The sequence below is a fragment of the Spermophilus citellus genome, assembly GCF_964194105.1.
Source record: "Spermophilus citellus genome assembly, chromosome: 2".
NCBI lineage: Eukaryota > Metazoa > Chordata > Mammalia > Rodentia > Sciuridae > Spermophilus > Spermophilus citellus.
This window is the reverse complement of record NC_138183.1, coordinates 135,643,023-135,665,416: the sequence shown is the minus strand read 5'-3', so window position 1 is coordinate 135,665,416 and position 22,394 is coordinate 135,643,023. Positions and strand designations below refer to the sequence as shown.

General features: G+C 35.5%; 1 protein-coding gene across 1 annotated transcript; it reads left to right on the top strand.

The window, feature by feature from the left end:
• Window positions 1-16,035: 16,035 nt before the first annotated feature.
• On the top strand, window positions 16,036-16,983 carry LOC308641588 (olfactory receptor 8D1-like; the record flags this gene model as incomplete). The annotated part of the gene is made up of 1 exon (XM_081280260.1): window positions 16,036-16,983. One exon carries the CDS (start codon window positions 16,036-16,038, stop codon window positions 16,981-16,983), a length of 948 nt encoding a protein of 315 aa, XP_081136386.1.
• Between the last annotated feature and the right edge of the window lie 5,411 nt (window positions 16,984-22,394).

Genomic DNA, 22,394 nt, shown 5'->3' with positions numbered 1-22,394 from the left:
GAACTGAACAGATAAAGATCTGAATCTAAGGTAACTTCTTGTTCTGGTGAATGGAGCAAAACTCAGTTTCCTACTATCTGTCAGTTGCATCTTCAGAGTAAGAGCATATTCTTCTTGTAGCCTCTTACATGAGGCTTCAATGATAGTCACAGTCATTCTTTTTAAAAAGGCTTTATCATAAAGAGGAAATATGGCAATAGTCATGTTTTTTATTTATTCAATATATCAATATTCATGGTGCCCTTACTTAGGGCAAGTGCAGGGAAGTGACATGTTCAGAGAAATAGAGTCAGCAAAATGTGGTAAGTGACTGATGTAGACATTCAACAGATACTGAGGATAAAATGGCCCTCTTCTAATCCCTTCTCCTACTTACCTGAAGTTTAGTCCAAAAGAAAATATGTGATTGGGTAAGGAAATTTTCATTAAGGAAACATAGTATGTCCGGAAGAATTCATCTAACCTTTATCTCTCTCATTTACAGGTTGTGAGCCTCCTCAGTAACATGGAGAGTATCATACTTACTTGTGTTGCTATTGTAAAGATTAGATGACATGAAAGTAAAATGCACATTCATCTTATTGTGGGCACTCCAGAAATTTAATAAATATGACATTTTGGGTGTTTTGTCAATGTTTTCATGGCTAGCACCTTCATGTCTCTGAAAAAAAAACTTTATAATGATATGGAAAATTCTCATTATGTGATAGTTGGCATGGGTTTAAATACTACAAATTTAGGGGTTTTTGTGTGTGGTTTTTATTTGTACCAGAAATTGAATACAGGGGCACTTTACCTTTGAGCCATACCCCAGCCCTTTTATTTTATTTTATTTTTATCTTGAGATAGGGTCTTGATAAGTTGCTTAGAGCCTTGCTAATTTGCTGAGGCTGATCTCAAAGTTGCCACCCCCCTCCCTCAGCCTTGCAAGCCTCTGGGATTATAGGTGTGCACCCAGCTGTATGTCTCCAGTATTTTAACACTCAAATGCCACAGTCACAAAGGTGATTTCCATGACTATAGTATTAAAATATAGCCATTCACTTCATCAGGCTTTTCCCACTTATCTTACTACATCTTTGATTCGTAATATGGGCTATTAATAGGCAATATGTTGTATATTTCATATTGCTTACTGACTATATCCCTAACTAAAACAAAAACTCTGCAGAAGATGCTTTTTCAATTTTGTCTATTACTGTACATGACACCATATGCCTTAGAGAAAAATGAATTTTTGTAATCACACTCTTGTCTTGCTCCTTATGACAATAACAGGTCTCCATTAACTGCATTCTTTTTGATATACACCAATCCTGACTTTTTTATTAGATTTAAGTATTTGCCTTAGTTCTAAATAGAAACTTCCCATGGAGGGGAATTCTCTTCTTTACACCAGAATTCTCACAGACCATTATATTCATTCTCTTCCTTAATGCTAAATCTTACTAAATTATGCTTATGTTCTTTAGAATTCTTTCACGCTGAAGAGTTAAATCTCTACTATTCCACTTTCACTCCAAAAAATATTTATTTTAAACTTTGTTCAAATCATTATGAGGTTTCTATCTCTTGACAGAACTATGGCTGATGTATTTTCTATCTAAGATGGACAACAAAGCAAAAATGTTTGCTCTAGTTAGATCCATCCAACAGGTGCTAAATACTCTAGGCAGAACAAAAGTCCAGAAAAGTAAATAAGAGTCATTCACAGTGAAAAGGAAAAAATACAGTGATCTTTATTTATACACAATGTAAACATTTATGTGGAAAATTTTATGAAATCTACTAAGAAACTATCAAAAATAAAACACACAAATTTAACAAGGTTTCAAGCTATATAACAGCTGAACCATAAAGTTCAGGTAGGGAAGTGTTTTAACCTAGAAGATTTTGTTTACGATTTCTACATTTTAGGCAAAGTAGTAATTCATTTTTAATAAGACTCAGGAAATTTTAAAAGTGTTTATTGTCCTGGCCACTGATATCAAATATAGAATACTTCAATAAGGGTAAAAATTTGTTCATGCTCCCCTGATGTCAATCCCCAAAGACCCTGAGTCCAGGCAACAAGGATCTCCTTATGTCACTATATATTTGTGCTTATGTTTCTGTAATTTGAAAAGAACAGGATCTGCAATATGAACTCTTAGATGTCAACATTTTTTCACTTAGCATAATTATTTTGCCATTCAACTGTGTTTTTTTATGTGTTCAAAGTCCCTTACTTTTTATTGTGAAGGAATATAACATCCCTAGGCATAATACAATTTGTTTATTTGTTGATTGATATTTCATTTGTTTCCAGGTTCTTATTTTTTACTGTTATGAACACAACTATCCTGTACATTGATAAGTCTTTGTAAAGACATGTGTTTTAATTTTTCTTGGGTAAATATTTAAGAGTGACATTATTCTGTCATCTTTACAACTTTACAAGAAACAGACTGTTTCTCAAAGTGATTTTCACCATTTTACATTCCTATTCAGCAATGTAAGACATTTCCAGTTGCATGCTATCATATAGAATTATTTATCTAAAGTGCTTAATGTAATGCTTTGCATAATGTAGGTGCTCACAAATTTTAGTATAATTTAAGATACCGGAATATTTTAACATATGCATGTAGTGCTTTATTTTATACCTCTGTAACATGCAAGGGTAAAACAATTGAACAACATTCTGTTTCTTATAATAAATCTGTTTACCCACATGTAATAGTTCTCATCCAAACTTACTAAAATGCTGGAAACAACTTTTGTCTTCAAATACACATGCACACACGCATGCACGCGCACACACACACATGCACATACAACAGTTGGGATTACTCAGCTTATGGTAATACCACATGTATTTGAAATTTAGTCAAAATTTGCCTGTTGTAAAGAGGGAGAGGAGCAAAGCTTTAGTAACAAAAGAAGAAGGCAAAGGAGGAATAACACAACACCCAGGCCCTCATTTGCTGCAATACAATAACGACATCAGGGGCTGGGTTTGTGGCTCAGAGGCAGAGTGCTCACCTAGCATGTGTGAGGCACTGGGTTTGATCCTCAGTACTACATAAAATAAGATATTTTAAAAAAACGACATCAAAGAAAGCCTGAGGAAGACAAAACAATGATATTTTTGATAGGAATCAATTTAACACAAAGAAAAAATAAGCACAGGAATAAATGTGAAATTATATTAATAAGTTGACAGTCTAGTTTAAACTTGACTGTATTTGGAAATAAATAAAGGTATCACCAAGGAAATACTTAAGTTACTAAAGAAGTAAAATAAAATAATTCAGAGATATGCTAAAAATTATACCTTTCGTTAGTTATTGAGCTTGTAATTGTCCAGAAATTTGTCTCATTCCAAAATTCATGGTCTCTATGTTTCTACTTTAATGACAACCATGTATGATATATTATATTTAGTATTAATAACAAAGTACATTTTCTAAGTTTGTTTAGAAATGACATATGAATGGTCAGTACTACTCAGTTAATATCATTTCAGTGAAACTCAGGAAAAGGTCTTGTCTCTTAAAATTATGCCATATTGCCATCTATAAGAACTCAATGAGGTGAAGAAGCTAAGGTAGCCAATGAAAGGTCATCTGGAGAGAAGAAATCACCTTTGCCCAGTAAACTCAAGGCATTTCTGGTTGCCTGTAATACAAATTAGGGGGAGACAAATGCATCATTGATATTTTAGCTGTAACAGATATAATTTAGAAAAGAATTATCAGAGTAAGTGTTTAAAGATATGGGTCCAGTCACATTAACTCTTTACAATCATTAGAATGGCAAAACTTTAAAGTCTGGAAACAATATTAAAGATACTAAGAAATAATGGAGATGAAACTCAATGGGAGGGCACTTAGCATGCACAAAGCCCTGGATTCAATTTGTAGCATCAGAAAATAATAAGAGAGAGAGAATGTGGAGTAACAAAAACACACACACACACACACACACACACACACATATATATATATATATATATATATATATATATATATATATATATTGCTCATGGAAATGTGGAACTACATAAAATCATGTTGCAAGTATTAACTTTTTAAATAAAACTAAATGAGCCAACTTTTTGCTCAGAAATTGCACATCTAGGTATTTTTCTTACATCTAACTTTTTAAAGTGGCTATTTATTATCTTCATTTTAACTGATTAATAAAATCATAAAAATTGGGCATATTATTGGGTAACATGAAATTTTTAGATGTGTATACATTCTATAGTGTTTAAATCCTTTCTTCTAGGTTTTTTAAATGTACAGTGCATTACTGCTATAATCACCTGCTGTACACCAGTGTTCTCCCTTCTATCTAACAGCAATTTTGTACCTGTTGTTGAACCTCTCCCCTGTCCTTTGCTCCTCTCTCAGCATCTGGTAACCACCATTCAACTCTTTCAACTTCTATGAGATCAACTTTCAGATTCCATATATTAGATTATGTGGTATTTATTTTTCCTAAGAGAAACTAAAACATGTTCACAAAATATTTGTTAGAGAGTGTTTACAAGACCTTTATTCATAACAAAGTGTGAATGAGGGGGATCCAAGATGGTGGACTGGAGGGAAGGTGCATTCTTTGTCTCTCAATGACTCAGGATTCAAGCAGAGGAAATATTGTTTCTATGCAAGGCAGCCTTCGCTACCTACTGATTCCTTGCTGTTTATCCCTCATTCATCCACCAAGATCGCCCACCATCTACCAACATGTTGCCTGCCTTTTGAACACAGATCACTTCCTGACAGTTGCCTATCATCCACCATTTGCCCATTTGCTTGCCTCTTGCCTGCCTATCTCCTGATAATATCCAGCAGCCAATGGTCTGCTGTTAGCCTGCAGACAACCTGCAGACCACCAGCAGATCACCTGCTGCCCTCTGCCCCCTGCTGCCTGGAAGACCACTGTCACAGTTTCCACAGGTTTAGTTACATGTGGCTGCTGCCATCTTGAGACACCACCCAAGGCCCTAGGTTTGCCACCACCACCGCTACTGGGGCACAGCCACCTCAATCTTGGGGCATAGCTACCTCAATCTGGAGACACCAGCCAGGGTCCAGAGACACATTGTTGGTTTACATGCAGGTCTGGTTGCATCTGAGGTCTTTTTGCTGGGTATTCTAGTGGTTGCCATCTGGCTGCCTCTTTGCAGGGTAACACCTTTATGTAAGTGATCCCTGGTAGTCTCCCTGCAAGTTGAAATGACATTTAGCTCTTGGAACCCCAGCATGGCAGAGACTGGGGAATCTGAAGCCCAGGTCTGTCAGATTGCAGCTGGGCTTTTGTGGGCCAGACTGGGTCTAGCAAGCCTGTGGAAAGCCTGAGACCAGGCACAGTTCCCCAGGGACAGCTCAATTGGAGAAACAGGAGAAAACTCAGCTCTCTCCAGCTCAGTGAGTCCTAAAGTGCAAAGGAAAGGAAGGGGATGGTCACAATGAGTGGAAAGACTGTAAGAGGGTATAAGAGAATCTTGCTATGAGCTCACCCACCCAACCAGTCCAGCACCCACCAGACTGGAGCTAACATCAAACTTCAGACAACCCCACCTATCAATGGAGAAGGGAAGCTGAGAAAAATTTTCAAAGCCAATGGAAGCTGCCATTAATTTTCCATTGAGACTTTCCTTTTTTTTCTTTTGCCTTCTCTCTCACATCTCTACCAACTTTAAATCTAAATATTTTTCATTCATCAATTTATTGAGGAATAGGATGTATGGATAGTATATCACAGTTTTGTTGTGTATCCTTATATTTTTACATTTAAAAAAATCTTTGTGTATTTTTTCTCTCATCTATCTCTCACCTGTCTCCCTGGATTCTCTCTCTTACTTCTCTCATACTAACAGCCAACCTGTATTAATTACTCCCTCACTCTTACTATAAATTTTAACCTGTAGCATCTACCTCATAATCTTCTCATCTTATACTACTGTTTCCTCGTTGTCCGTGGTTAGAAACAGTAAACCCTTTTAGCAAATTTACTACTTATGCTGTAGAGAATAATTGAACACATCATTTCTGTTTATTGCAACAAAACTGTTGATGCCTTAATAGGAGCATTTTGTTTTAAAGTTGTATATTGTTTGCTTGGGTCCTGTTAATATCGGTCTCCCCCTTACAGGTGAGGCTGGAAACCTTCATGGACACTATAAGCCTACAGCATAGAAACTGTACTGCCTCAGATTCATACAGCTAGATGGGAAGACACAAAAACAACATGAAAAAACAAGGCAACAAAGAAACTTAAACAAACCAAGATGTTCCAACAACAGAATCCATAGACGACACAGTAGATGAAATGTCAGAAAAGGAATTTGGACAATACATAGATAGGCTAATTTTCTAAAAAAAAAAAATGAATGGCATCTGAGAGAAAATGCAGGAAGTGAAAGTTTATTTCAATAAAGATGTAGAGATTTTTAAAAGGAATCAAGTAGAAATCCTCAAAATCAAGGAAACAATAAACCAAATTAAAATTTCAATGGAAAGTATCACCAGAAGACTAGGCCACTTAGAAGACAGAACCTCACACAATGAGGAAAAAAATATATACTTTTGAAAATAAAGTCAACCACACAGAGAAGATGGTAGAAAATTATGAACAGAACTCTCAAGAAATATAGAATAAATGAAAGACCAAATTTATGATTTATTAAAACAGACAAAGGTGTAGAGATACAAACCAAAGGAATGCACAATTTTTTAAAGACATAATATCAGAAAATTTCTCATATCTAAAAAATGAAATGGAAAATCAACTACCAGAGGCATAAATGACACCAAATGTACAAAAGTACAGCAGACCCACATCAAAGCATATTATAATGAGAATTATTAGCATACAGAATAAAGCTACAAGAGAAAAAAATCAAATTACATATAGTGGAAAACCAATTCTGATTTTGGCAGATTTCTCAGCCCAGACCCTCAATGCCAGGAGATCCTGAAATGACACATATCAAGCTCTTAAAGAAAATGGATGCCAACTGAGAATTTTGTATATGGCAAAATTAATCTTTGGATTTGAAGATGAAATAAAAACTTTCCATGATAAACAAAAGTTAAAAGAATTTACAGCAAGAAATCCTGCACTATATTATTCTCAGCAAAATATTTCACGAGGAGGAAATGAAACACAGCAATGAAAATCAGCAAAGGGTGGAACTACACTAAAGGAAAAGCCAATCAAAGGAGAAGCCAAGTAAGTTAAAAACCAAAAATAAACCAAAATGTCTGGGAATGCAAATCATATTTTAATAATAACTTAAATGCGAATGACCTAAACTCATGAATTAAAAGACACAGACTGACAGATTGGATTGTAAAAGAAGACCCAAGAATATGCTGTCTTCAAGAGATTCATCTCGTAGGGAAAGATATCCACAGACTGAAGGTGAAAGGTTGGGAAAAAACATACCACTCACATGAACTGCATAAACAGTCCTGCATAATAGGGGTTTTCATCATCTTATCAGACAAAGTGGACTTCAAATAAAAGTTAGTTAGAAGGGATAAAGGAGGACATTTTATACTGCTTAAGAGAATCATACATCAACAAGGTATAACAATAATAAATATTTATGCCCCAAATAATGGAGGATCTCTATCCATCAAACAAACCCTCTCAATTTCAAAAATCAGAGAGACCACAACATAATAATATTGGGTGACTTTAACAATCTCTCTCACCACTGGATCTTCCAAACAAAAACTAAAAAAAAAAAGAAACTATGAACTAAATAATACAATCAGTGATTTAGATAATGGGCATATAGAGAGTATTTCATCCATAATTGAGCAAATACACTTTTTTCACAGCAGCACATGGACCCTTCTCTAAAATAGACCAAATGTTATGCCACAAAGCAACTCTCAGCAAATATAAAAAAAAGTAGAGATCATACCCTGCATTTTATCAGATCCTAATAAAATGAAATTAGAAATCAATGATAAATTTTTTTTTTTTAAAAAAGCTACTCCAACACCTAGAGACTAAATAATATGCTATTGAATGAACAATAGATAGCACATGGCATCAGGTAGGAGATAAAAAAAAAATTCTTAGAGGTAAAAGAGAATACCAATGCAACATATTAAAATCTCCGGGACACTACGAAGGCAGTGCTAAGATGAAAGTTTATTGCATTGAGCTCATTCATTAAAGGAATAAAAAGTCAACAAATAAATGACTTAACATTGCATCTGAAAGCCCTAGAAAAAGAAGAACAAATCAATACCAAAAGTAGTAGAAGACTGAAAATAATTAAAATCAGGGCAGAAATCAATGAAATTCAAACAAAAGAAACAACTGAAAAAATTAACAAAATGAAAAATTGGTTCTTGGGAAAAATAAATAAAATTGATAAAACCTTAGCCATGCTAACAAAGAGAAGGAGAAAGAAAATTCAAATCACTAAAATTTGTGATGAAAAGGAAATATCATGACAGACACTATTGAAATGCAGAAGATAATTAAAAGCTATTTTGAAAATTTATACTCCAATAAAATAGAAAATCTCAAAGACATCAGCAAATTTATAGAGACATGTGATTTATTCAAATTGAATCAGGATGATATACACAATTTAAACAGATCAATTTCAAGCAATGAAATTGAAGATGCCATCAAAAGCCTAACAACAAAGAAAAGCTCAGGACCAGATAGATTTTCAGCTGAGTTTATAAGACCTTCAAAGAAGAATTATTACCAATACTCCTTAAATTATTCTATGAAATAGAAAAGGAGGGAAACCTTCCAAACTCATTCTATGAGACTAGTATCACCCTGATACCAAAACCAATAAAGACACATCAAGGAAAGAAAACTTCAGACCAATATTCCTGATAAACATAGATACAAAAATTCTCAATAAAATGCTGGCAAATAGCATACAAAAACATATTTAAAATATAGTGTACCATGATCAAGTGAGGTTCATCCTAGGAATGCAATATACAAAAAAAATCAATAAACATAATACATCATATCATATCAATAGACTTAAAGACAAGAATAATATGATTATCTCAACAGATGCAAAAAGCATTTGGAAAAAAAAAACAGCACCTCTTCATGTTCAAACCACTAGAAAAACTAGGAATAATAGAAAATACTTCAACTTTGTAAAACTATATATGCTAAACCCAAGGCCAACATCATTCTAAATGGCATTCCCTCCAAAAAGTGGAACAAGACAGGGATACCCTCTTTCACCACTTAAATTCAACATAGTCCTTGAAACTTTATCCAGAGCAATCAGACAGACCAAATAAATTAAAGAGACATGAATAGGAAAAGAACTCAAATTATCACTATTTGCCACTGACATATTCTATATTTAGAAGGTCCAAAAAATTGCAACAGAAAACTTCTAGAACTCATAAATGAATTCAGCAAATTAGCTGGATATAAAATCAATACCCACAAGCAATGAAGCCAGTACAAGAGAAATTAGGAAAACTACCCTATTCATGATAGCCTAAAAAAATAAATTACTTGGGAATCAATCTAACAAGAGAAGTAAAAGACTTTTACAATGAAAACTACAAAACACCAAAGAAATAAATTGAAGAAGACCTTAGAAGATGGAAATATCTTCCATGCTCTTGGATAGGCAGAATTAATATTGTCAAAATGGGCACTACCTAAAATGTTATACAAATTAAATGCAATTCCTATTAAAATCCCAATGACATTCTTCATAGAACTAGAAAAAGCAATCATGAAATTCATTTGGAAAAATAAGAGACCCAGAATAGCCAAAGCAATTCTTAGCAAGAAGGGTGAATTAGGAGGCATCACAATATATGAAATCCTTAACTAGTGAAAGACATGTAAGGACTTGTAAACAAATAGCAAAGTCTTATTGATTAAAGAAACCCTAGATAAACTGCATTCTTACATCAGAAGATTTAATACTATTAAGATGTAAAACTTTCTCCAATTTATTTATGGATTCAATGCAATCCAAATTAAAATTCTAACAGGCATTTTGTCAAATTTGATAAGCTGAAACTAGAGTTCACAAAGAAATTTAAAAAAAAAAAAGATTAGAACAAGATAAAAGCAATTATGATACAGAAACAATACTGGAGGATTTACATGACAGGATTCAAAGTACATTATAAATCTAGATTTAAGAAGACACAGTGCTGTAGACATCGGGCTGCCCAAGAATAGGCCCACACTTTGAGGGTCAACTGATCTTAGCAAAATGAGTATTGTCAACATAACTGGATGGCACAATGCATGCAAGCATATGGGTGAATTTCAAAGTACTGTACTAAATTTAAAAAAGGCAAGCAGAAGTATATTCTGTATGGTTGTCTAAATACAAAATTCTTGAAAGTGCAAATATCTGCAGGTGACAAGGGGGGATTCCCAATTGCCTAGGGAGGGGTGAAAGAAGGTTCAGAGCAAGGGACCAGAGAGCATGAGGAAAGTTTTTTGGGGGTGTATATGTTCATTTTCTAAGTTTGGGGGTAGTTTATGGCTAAATACATATGCCAAATTTATCTAGAATCATACTGCTTAAGTATGCTGGTTATTGTGTGTCAATTGTATCCTGATAGAGCTCTTAACATTTTGATAAAGGAAAAGACAACTCACAATGTATTAGATTGGCAAAAAAAGTTAATGTCTGACAATAGTTCTGAACTAAAAATTTGCATAGGAGACCAGAGCTGGAAAATTTCCATAGATACACAACATTTTGAGAAAATGCCTCCGAACCTGGTTATATTCACATTACAAAAAAAGAAATTGGCCACTTATTCTTTTTCTTCACATATTATTCCAAAATGCCAGATGGGTTAGCAATTAAATAAATTGCTCCTATATTTGGAGAAGATCAAGTGAGTTTGGGCTAATTTACAGAAAATTTAAAATGCTAAGTAGAAAGTACTTTTTGTTTTCTTATTAAGTAATTTAATTTTTTATATGTTGACAATTTTCCTAACACTCAGGAGAAAATGTTGTTATCTTATGTTTTAAATACTTGAGGGGTTAATAGGAATGATGCTATATTGACAACAAACACAAACTTTTGTAATTTTTTCCTTCCCCATAGCATCTAACTACTGGGATGAGAAGTCCCTAAAGGGAATATTGGCTCACAATCATCTCAGGAGGTTCAAACAAATCCAAATAAAATTTTCCTTTAATAATAGAAAACTAAAAGTCTGTGAATCATTCTTCTTACTCTGTTTTGGCGGATCTTAAACTCTTCTCTTCATTAATAGTCCTTGAATTCTTATTCAGAGTCACTTCTACTATTTTTCCAGGATCTGAAAGGTACTTAGATCTTAGTATTTGATTATAAAACTATTTGAAAATTGTATTATGGATGTGTGCAAGTATGCACGTGGGTGTGTGCATTTACATATATGTGTGTGTGTGTGTGTGTGAAAATTATATGTATATAATTATATATATATATATATATATATATATATATATATATATATATATATATATATATATAGAGAGAGAGAGAGAGAGAGAGAGAGAGAGAGAGAGATTAGGGTTAAAAACTCATAGAGGACCAGCAGCACTTTCCCTAGTGACAATATTCAGGTAAGTCAGAAAGTTCTACCTGGCTTTGGTAAAAAATACATTGGTTAAAATTGAACTTCCAAAGATGTCTAAAATTCTAGAACTATGGATTTGTCCTTGATGGACAAAACTGAGCAGGCAGGCACTCTCTGCTTCATGGCAGGCAGGTGGGCACAGACTGCTTGGCAGAGACTATTTCTCCTTCCACTTACTTGGACACTGTCCTGATCTCAAACTCTTGGCTTCCTTCCCTATTATAAGTGTATTCCTGTTAATATCTCTTATTGTATTGAACTTTGACATTTACATTCTCAGATGCATTAAATAGCATAATATTATAATGCTTACTCCAAATCAGAAATCTGTTACTAAAAGGATATTAACATTAATCTACTAATCCACTTTCTCTAAAAAATTGGTTAATCTATATATAAAAATTCAAGCTCCTGACTTTTAGCCCATCTCATTAACCACTATATCCAGGGTTAAAAAATTATGCTCTCCCCATTTTATGTTTTCCCAACAGTGAATTCAGAAGTGTCTGGAAAGCTAGCCTGAAAAGTGAAAAACTGGCATCCCTGACATTGTCTTTGTTTGCTCTATTCCATATAATCTTTCTATCTGTTCCTCTGTCCCTTATTTATGAAAAACCTCTGCCAGGGTGTTCAGTAAGTTAGATGTTTTTCATCACAAATGATAAAAATCCTTTGAGGTTGGCTCTTACTCTATTAGGAAAAGTCAAAGAATCTTTGTATCAAATAACTTGTCCAGCAAAATAATGTCAAATCATGTTTGTTAATGACACATACTCTACACAGGAATATGTTTTAATATTTGTTAGAAGTACATCAACGTGGAAACATGGTACTGTATTCAATCTTTTCCTTTATTTGTAACAATTGTTATATAAAACTGTCTAAAAAATCAAACATAAAAATGTTAAGAACATAACCAAAGCAAAGACAAAGAATTGAAAGAAAATATAATAATTTTGGTATCTTGGGATGAGTTACTTCCTTTGAATTTTGTAAGAAATTAAGAATTAGGAAGTGTGCAGAAGTCAATGTATAGGTAGAAGTTGAAAGAAGATAGAACAGAGAACAAATAGGCACAGGGTCTCCACTAGGTCCCAGATTCTGTATTCGAGGATTCTAATCCACTATGACAGATGCTCAGTTGGATTACTACTCTGGAACTACAGCAGTGGGGAGTTATTCAAGAAGGTAAAGGAGTAAAAAGGAATAGAAAAGAGAACAAAGAAGAGGCTATAAACATCCTTCTATCCAGCACAATTTCTGATAATAACAGTAAAAATAGCAATGCTAAAAATTTATTGATGACTTGCCAAGTACCCACCATTGGTGTAGGGTCTCTGCAAACAGCGTCCCTGGGGGATCTCTTCTAGTTTCATAGTTTTAAATATCATATATGCACTGATGACTCAGAAAAACCATGTCCCAGATACACATCTCCCTTGAACTCTAGTCCTATATATCAAATTTTCTATTTAACATATGCATTTGGCTTTATAACAGGCATAGAAATACCTCCAAATCCTGCTTGTCTAACACCATTATTGGGCATCTTAAGCCCATATTGTTGATCCAAAAATTGCTACTCTTCTCAAGCACCATATTCAACATGTGCCACCCCCACCAGATTACTCTGCCTTTGTTTTCTTTGTTAAAGATGTTTGGTTAACATTTCCACCATTTCTGACTCAAGCAATCCTCTCACAAATGGAGCACATTTTGTTTATGTGACTCCTGAATATATTCCTATGAGACTTCTTAATGAATAATCTTAATAGAATAATCAAAGACTGTGTGAGACTTTGAGAAATATGAGTCACAGCACACAGTACTCTAACTTCTGCAAATTCACCAATAGTACCTCATCACACCTAGAATGAGATTTGTAGTTTTTCACCAAGACCAAGCTCCACTATTATACTTCTCCTCCTTGTTCTCTCTGCTGCAACCACATTGGTCTCCTGGCTGATCCTCAAAGATGCCAATCACATGCTCTCTGAGCCTGACTGAAACAAGGAGACCGCTATCCTGAATTCAGGAATGCAACTCAAATATCACCTCTGTAGAGTCCTCACCAGACTGCTCTCCCTAATTACCAACTGTGCCTTTTACATTGCTATTTTATTTATAATATTTCCTCACTAGTTGACTCTAAATTCTATGTTTGTGCTTTTCTTGATCTTCTCTATTAGAACATAGGCTTTATGAGAGGAGGAACTTGTGTCATTTAATATGTATCTTCTGGACACAGAAGAGTCTCAGCAGCTTGGATAAATAAACAAATGAACCATTTTAAAAATTAAATATGATAGAAATTATTTTTCTTTTGCAGATGAGGAAAACTGAAGTTTAAACAGGAAAAAAAAAAAACCTCTTCAAGGTCACAAAGCCAAAGCTACCTAAAAATGAATCCAGTTTCATTCAACTTTAAAACCTGAGCTCTTTACCACTTCATATGACAAAAACACAACTATAGTATATGTGTTCTTAAATAGTTACAAAGTAGCTTTGAGCAAAGAAAGAGATCATAGCAAAAGAAACTTCATGTACTCAGAAAACTCACCTGGAGAGCAAGACTTTTTACATAGCTGAGAAAGGTGAATGGTTGCCTGGAAGTATAAATGGGAGCAGGCACAGGAATAAGAGCAAAAAAACAGAGAGAAAAGAAGGAGATCTGTGGAGCACTGCTGAGCTTGGCTTGACCAGAGGGAGTTGTTTTGAAAAACGTTAGAGATTAAGGTCACTCACATACTGCCCAAATATTATTTTTCACAGTCCTTCTTTGTACTTGCTCCAAAGTGTCACTCATGCCCCACCAAGTCTTTGTATGTTCAGTCATGTTTTATCCTATTTTTAGTAACCAGAGATCTATTTTCTTTTTATTCCATTGATTCTTTTCAAAGCAGACATGTTTTTATTTTATATCACTTTTATAATTGAAAAGCTAAAGAAAGAGTTTCCGTGCCCCAAAGAGTTTGTCGTTATTATTTTATAATACATCTACATTGTAGGAATTGAGGGGCAGGATAGCATGTGTATGTGTGTGTGCATGTGTCTATGTGTGTGTGCACACATACATGTCTTCCATTTCTGATTTTTCCACCTTAAGGGTATTGAAGGGTCAAAACAATCTAATTTTTACATGAGGACAAAATGCTATCAATGCTTCAAAAGTATATAAAACTACCCTGGTATTTTCTAACTTCAGGGAAAAAAATTAAAAGAAATTAATTTAGAACTAATAGTAATGAGTAACATAATAACTGGAGTTGTGCAGAAGTTACCAAGTATTAAGGTTCAGATGGAAAAAAAATATTTTACCGAGCACATTGGTTTTTAAATAAGACTAACTAGATGCAAATCCTGGCTCTTGTGCTTACCAGGTGACTTCAGAAATTTTACATAAACTCATCTGTAAAATCATGAAATAAGATTACTTTCAAGCTTTGTGACATAGAACAAGTGCTTACTTAATCTGTTTCTCACTCAGTACATCTGTGAAGTGGAGACAACAGCTCTGTCTCTACCTTGGGTTGTTTTGAAGATGCAATGAAGTGAACACCATGTTCTTCACCTTCGCCTGGCCCATGAGAGATCTCCATCACTGCAGGCCCTTGCTTGGCTACTGCTCTCTTTCTCCACAGTCTCTGAGTACATGATAACAGCGCTCTTCTAGCACTGCCTTCATCCCTTATCCCCAGCCTGCTTCACTCCTCTCACATCTGTATCATAACATGAGTAGGAAGAGGGAACAGCAAATTCAAAACCAGGAACCCAAAGGAGAAGTGGAAAGCTTGGAGGAGAGCAAAGCCCTTTGAGATTAGAGTCCGGCGGGGACTGAGTGAGCTGGATACAGAAGCTGAAGTCAAAGGGGAAACTCAAGGGGCATCAATAAGACATCAAGTTCTAAGATATCAGAAGAGAACACAATTTAAAAACAAAATTGTTTATTTACATATGGACACAATACCTTTGTTTAATTTATTTTTTAAATTTTTTATGTGGTGCTGAGGATAGAACCCAGTGCCTCCCACATGCCAGACCAGTACAATACCATTGAGCCACAACCCCAGGCCCAAGAACACAAATTTTTGTAGAAAGAAAACCAACTAAATGGAACAACAGCTCTGTGAAGTTATTTTTCATTCACAGGAACAACTAGAGCTCTATTTGTAGAGATTTAATGAGTTCTTGTAAATATTATATGGGAGTAATAAAAGCTGAAGTTAAATGAAGCATAACCATCTTAATAAGAATTAAATTAAAAGTAGATTATAGCCTATTGGGTTTAGATTATGAAATCTGGGGGAAGTTGAAAATTAGGTCATTCCTCAGTTCTCAAACTGCTAAATGTTGCCAGATGACAATGTGTGTCCAGTGAGAACGGCCCCCTTGTACCACTCTACCTATAACAATAGGGAGAAGAATGGGCACAGGAAACGATTCCTCAGCAACTGTGTTTGTCCTTGAGGGACTAACAGATATCCCGGGACTCCAGCTCCCTCTCTTCCTTCTGTTTCTATTGATCTACGTGGTCTCAGTGCTGGGAAACTTGGGCTTGGTTATTTTAATCAGGATCAGCTCTCAGCTTCACACCCCCATGTATTACTTTCTCAGTAACTTGTCCTTCATAGATCTCTGCTACTCCTCTGTCATAATCCCCAAGATGTTGGTGAACTTTGTGTCAGAGAAGAATTTCACGTTCTTTCCCGAGTGCATGGTGCAGCTCTTTGTATTCTGCTTCTTTGGTATTGACGACTCCTACATGCTGACCGCCATGGCATATGATCGTTATGTTGCCATCTGTAACCCCTTGCTCTACAGTGCCACCATGTCCCACAGAGTCTGTCTGCTATTGGTCACCAGTGTGTATTCGATGGGGGCCTTTGGGGCCTTGGTTCATACCAGCTACATATCTAGCCGCTCCTTCTGTGGAACTAACATCATCCCCCATTACTTCTGTGACATCCTCCCTCTTCTGAGTATATCTTGCTCAAGAGACTACACCAAGGAGCTTTTAGTGATGGTTTTGGTTGCATTTAATGTATTTGCATGTGCTCTAGCCATCTTTATCTCTTATGCCTTCATCCTTTCCAGCATCCTGCGTATACACTCAGCTGAGGGAAGGTCCAAAGCCTTCAGTACCTGCAGCTCTCATCTTGCAGCTGTTGGGATCTTCTACGGCTCCATCATCTTCATGTATTTTAAACCAATTACTAGTGACAGAACTCAGGAGAAGGTGGCCTCTGTGTTCTATACCACAGTGATTCCCATGCTTAACCCCCTCATCTACAGTCTTAGGAACAAGGATGTCAAGGAAGCCTTAAAAAAAGTTTTGAATGGTGGATGCTCTCCAGATCTGTGTAGAAAATAACATATTTTAAATGGTAATTTTAAACATACATTTTCTCTTATCTTTTATTTTTGCTTGTTTTTAAGAGTAACTGATTTTCAAGTTCAAGTGCAATATCAACTTAGTGCATTTAAACATTAAAATGTCTAAATGGTTTACTTTGGGGTAACTTCACTTCTTTTTATTGCCCCTACTCCAAACAACCACTGTTTTTTCACCCTTCCTAGCCTCTCTTGCCCATTGGTATAAGTTTAAGTGTACAAAAACATAGCTTAGTATGGTATATTAACCTGAATCTAATGTTTAGGAAAAAAATAAGAAGTCAAACTGAGAGCTAATTTGTAAAAGACATAATTATTATTGTTTTTAAATTCCAATATCATAAAACAAGCACCACATACCAACATAGATGTTGTGTCCGCCGAGAACTAAAAAATAAAAAAAAATATTGGAAATTCTCTCTCTCTCTCTTTCTCTCTCTCTCTCTCTCTCTCCTCTCACTCTCTCTTTAAAAAAAAAGAATGTCTTCATTCTTAGAAAATATATGCTGAAGTATTTAAGGACAAAGTGTCATGATGTATAACCATCTTTCAAACAATACTGAGGAATGACAGAAGAAATAAAAGTATGTTGGAAGGATAGAGGGACTGTAACCGTTTAGGTTTACCTAAAACCTCCCTAAACACACTCCCCTTCACCCCCAGACCTGTTTACCTCCAGACCTGATTTCTTGAAAGATCTAATGAATTTTAGAATACTATGAATCCAGTTAATTAGTGCCTACATGCTTTGTTAGTTCACAAAATGCATTTTTAGGCTGATTAAAGAAGACGAAAGAGAGATATTGTTAAAAACCCATGACATAGGTACAGTCCAAGAGCTGTATATTCAATAGATAGCATCAACCTGAAGATTTTAAGAAGTCAACCATGGCCTGGTATGGATTCTATGATCAAAGAAATGGAGCTCACTAGGCTAAATTTGTCATGCTCATCATTTAAAATGTTTCTTTTAAAAGAAAAAAGTCTGAGATCCTCAAAATATGTCTCCAAGCACTCATACTCCTATTTCATTAGAGTGCACCCTGCACTATTCTTTGCTTTCCTGAATAAATATCTTCTTGTGCCTCTTTTGATGCATCCTGAAATTCATTTTTGTGGTTCAGGTCGAGAACCTGCCAGGGCTGAGCTGAGTTCCTCTTTTTCCATTGGGGGACCATCTCGGACCTCATTCTGTGATAATACAACTAGGATTACATATAGATGCGTGTGTATGTGTTCGTTTTATTCATTAATTATCATATGGAGAGAGAGAATGATACAATCAATATGGCAAAATATTAATGAGTGAATACAGGTGATGCTCATTCTTCTATTCTTGCAACTTTTCTGTTGCTTATAAATTGCTCAAGAAAATAAATGAAGCAGAATAGATTGTCTCAGGTTCAATACCACCTCATTTAGCAGAGCTGATGTGAGCTTGTGAACCTTCCTTTTATCCTGCCCCTTTGCTGTTATCAGAGAGACTACCTTCCCCCTAGTGTAAACAATGAGATTCTGTTTTTCAAAAAGATTGCCTAACCATCCTAAGGAACAAGTGCAGAGACCACCAAGGTTGACCTAGAGTAACCTAGAAGGAAGAATACCCTACTTAAGATATCATATATATTAATTGTATCTCATGCATCTAATGTAAAACCTGGGAACAAGCATTGACACACATACACAATAAGCATTATGGGTGAGACCCAAGACTCTGTCAATCACCCTTGCTTAGCATAAAACACCCCTAACAAAAAGTCCATCAAAGGCAAACAAAGAACTTAAGTGCTTATAAGGCTAGATGCCCTCTGAGTCAGCAGGCAGATGTCTTTGTTACTGCTCCCACTGTGAGGGCGCAGAGTATTTTCCTCAATTTAACCCTTTTAATTGCTTTCTTTATCTTGGTGAATTCTTCGCACATTCTCACTCCTGCTACCATGCACTTGCTGTCATCTAAATATCCCATGATAAGAAATAGAGAAGAAAGTGAACATCCTGGCTTATCTTTAGCTAATGAAACATAATAGGATATATCTGGAAGAAGGGAGGACAAATAGGAGATTATTATATGCATCGGCTGAAAGACAAAAATGACACGGACAAAGATGAATACAAAAAAGGCTATGAGAGGAAGAAGAATTAAAGCTGTATCTTGAGGATCATCACTTAACATCTACTGCCAGGTGCAATGGTGCATGCCTGTAATCCCAAAAACTAAAGAAGTGAAGGCAGGAGGATCACAAGTTCATAAGCCAGGCTCAGCAACTTCATGAGACCCTGTCTCAAAATTAAAAAGTTTTTTTTGTTTTTTATTTAGGAAAATCTTTTGGGAAGCTCAATGGTGTAGTTCCCTGGCACACACAAACACAAAGAGAGAGAGAGAGAGAGAGAGAGAGAGAGAGAGAGAGAGAGAGAGAGAGAGAGAGACAACATCTACTGATTTACTGATACATAAGATGTAGATAATAAGAGAAAAATGGGAGATTACTCTAATGTTTTTGGACTGAACAAATAGGAAAATTGATTTGCAATTTCCAAAGGTAAGAAAATAGTGGAAGGAGCTGGCTTGTGCTAGGATAGCATATATTCAATTCATGCTGAGGGTCACTTCTCCCTTACTAAAAAAAAAAAAAAGAAAAAGAAAAAGAAAAAGAAAACCTTGAAGCACAGCAAATATTATGCAATTTGAATACCAACACATATTATTGAAAAACATTTGTTCAAGAAATATAGCAAAAGGGGCTAGAGTTATTGCTCAGTAGTAGAGTACTTTCCTTGCATCTATGAGATACTGGGTTTGACTCTCAGCTCTGCATATAAATAAGCAAAATAAAGGGACATTGGCAAGCAAAAAATATTAAAAAATAAAAAGAAAAAAGAAATATACCAAAAAGTTTGCAAATTTCAAGAAGGAAATTATAAACCACTAAGAAAGTTAAGAAAAGTGAGTGTATTGTTGCCATAACAGTCCTCACACATTTCTAAAGGAAATATATTACCTAAACTGCTTTCACTTTCAACATGCACCCTGTGTTTCTCCTTTGCTAGCAAAAATATACAACTTCTTTTTCCTTTTTATCAAAACTGTATCCTGGCTATTGGATTGGCATCAGGGACAAGGACCAAGCTTTCAGTAAGAGTAGCATTTCTTTCCTAGGTTCCTACTCCTTACACAAATATTTTAGAACTTCTTCCCTAGTTTATTAACCCCGAAGCTATCAAAACCCAGAAAATTATAAAAAAATAAACTGAATCTCTTATTGGCAGTGAAGTAAGTCTATATAACTCAAACTATCATTTTCTTAATGACACAATGTGAGACTTAGAAAGGTTAATATTGTGTTCAAGGCCATACACCTAACAAATATTAGTGTTACTGTTAGGGGACAGACAGACTAGGATAGTGGGAATACAAGATTAAGAGAATAATTCTGTAAAATGGGCCCATTATGCTTACCCTCACATGCTTTCTTTTCTAAGAAACAATTTACCTGCATCCCTGCCTGGCCTAAGTGCACAGGATATGTCATATTCCCCAGCAATCTGTTAACTGCAGAAGAAATGCAGGCCCAAGATATTATAAATGGGAAGAACCCAGGAGATTTTTGTGAGCAGATCCTCAAACTCTGGGAGATAAGGATAGCTCCTTCTAACCATAAAATCTGTAAGAATGTATAGTTAAGAATCCAATTAGAATTGGTCAACACAGGACAAAGTGACTTAGAGTTACTATTACAGTGGGTACTTGAAAGTCTGATGTCATCCTGCTGTCAGTCAAAAGTTAAGAGGTGGATCTGGGCTGGATTCTCTGGAAACTTTCCCAGAATCCCCAATAAAACTGGAGTGCAGGAGAGACAAGAAAACTTCTGGTCAATTTAGGGAAACTATTAGGGTTGGGAAGCCTGGCTCTTGCCCCTGGTAGGACCCCTCTTTATGATACTTTTAAGCCTGATATTTGTTTGCATTTTAAAATGTCTGCAGCCCGTTTATTATGTCACACCTAGAGGCAATAAAACTATAGATGGTCTTGGCTTCTGGACCTACCTATGAGGCAATAGAATAGAAAGACTTTAAATATCCAGCCTTATAAAGGTTGATGCTTTATATGCTATAAACAGGCATCAAAAGGGGGGGGGAATGAAGAGGGAAATATTACTTTATAGCTTTGGTCTTTGTAAGTGTGTTACTTAATTACTGGTCTGTGTAAGAGTATTTTTTAAACACTCATTTAAATTGTAACACTTCTATGCTAGGTTTGAATTATACCTCATAGGACTATACACTTGTAGTTATCTTGAGAAACTGCTGCCTGTGATAAAGGCCACTTCCAGATATCACTTACAGATGTTTCCCTGTCTTTGATCTTCTTTGGTAAACTGTTTGTCAAAAGAATTTCCTTTCATGATCCTTGGTCACATATGCCAAGAGTTCAAACCCAACAATGTTTTAATGGTTAAGAAATAATGTCAAGGGCCTGGAGATATAGCTCAGTTGGGAGAGTGTTTGCCTTGCAGGCTCAACACTGTGGGTTCAATCCTCAGCACCAAAAAACAAAACAAAAAAAAAAGAAAAGAAAGAATATCAAATTTCCTACAAAAACCCTGTGTAACCTCAGCTCAGGGGCCAGAGTTTCAGAGCCATAGATCATTTGGGTCTGGTGGTATAAATAAACCTGAGTTTTCTAGTCCTCTGAGTGTTGCTTGGTCCCTTGCTCAATGGGATTTCCACAACATTACCAAGTGGAAGAGTTATTAGGGAGTGGTGATGAACTAGACTCTACTGCTCATCTTGTTCTACAAATACCCTTGGAGTCAAATTGGTATGAAGGAAAATAGAGAAAACATTTCTTTTCCAAACCTTCATCTTCAGAAACCTCAGGGCAAGAAAGCTTTTATATGAGAAAAATAAAGTGGGAACAAGTTAGGAAATATACATACACAGATTTATCCCAGTATTAGACACAAAATTTTTTCATCAGCACCTGGCTGTTCCAGGAGTAGCTTCTATTCTCAATGTGCGGAAGTTTAGAAGTTAAAACAATTTGGAGACCAGGCATAGTGTCACACTGTAATCCCAGTGACTCAGGAGGCTAAGGAAGGAAGATAAATCAGGAGAATCACAAGTTCAAAGGCAACCTCAGCACTTTAGTGAGATCATTTTCAACCTAAGGCCTACAAACACATAAGGCATACTGTTTTCTGATCCCAGGAAAATAAAATGGAATACTCAATGGAAAGATTTTACACAATTTACTACTCAGGTGCTCCCAGCAGTGGCACTGTGCTGGAATACAATGGCTGTCCTACAAGCAGGGGGATTACATAGAGAATAGGTTATATATATAGAATAGGTTGTGTGCCCATGGCACAGGTAGATTTCTTCAGATGCTTT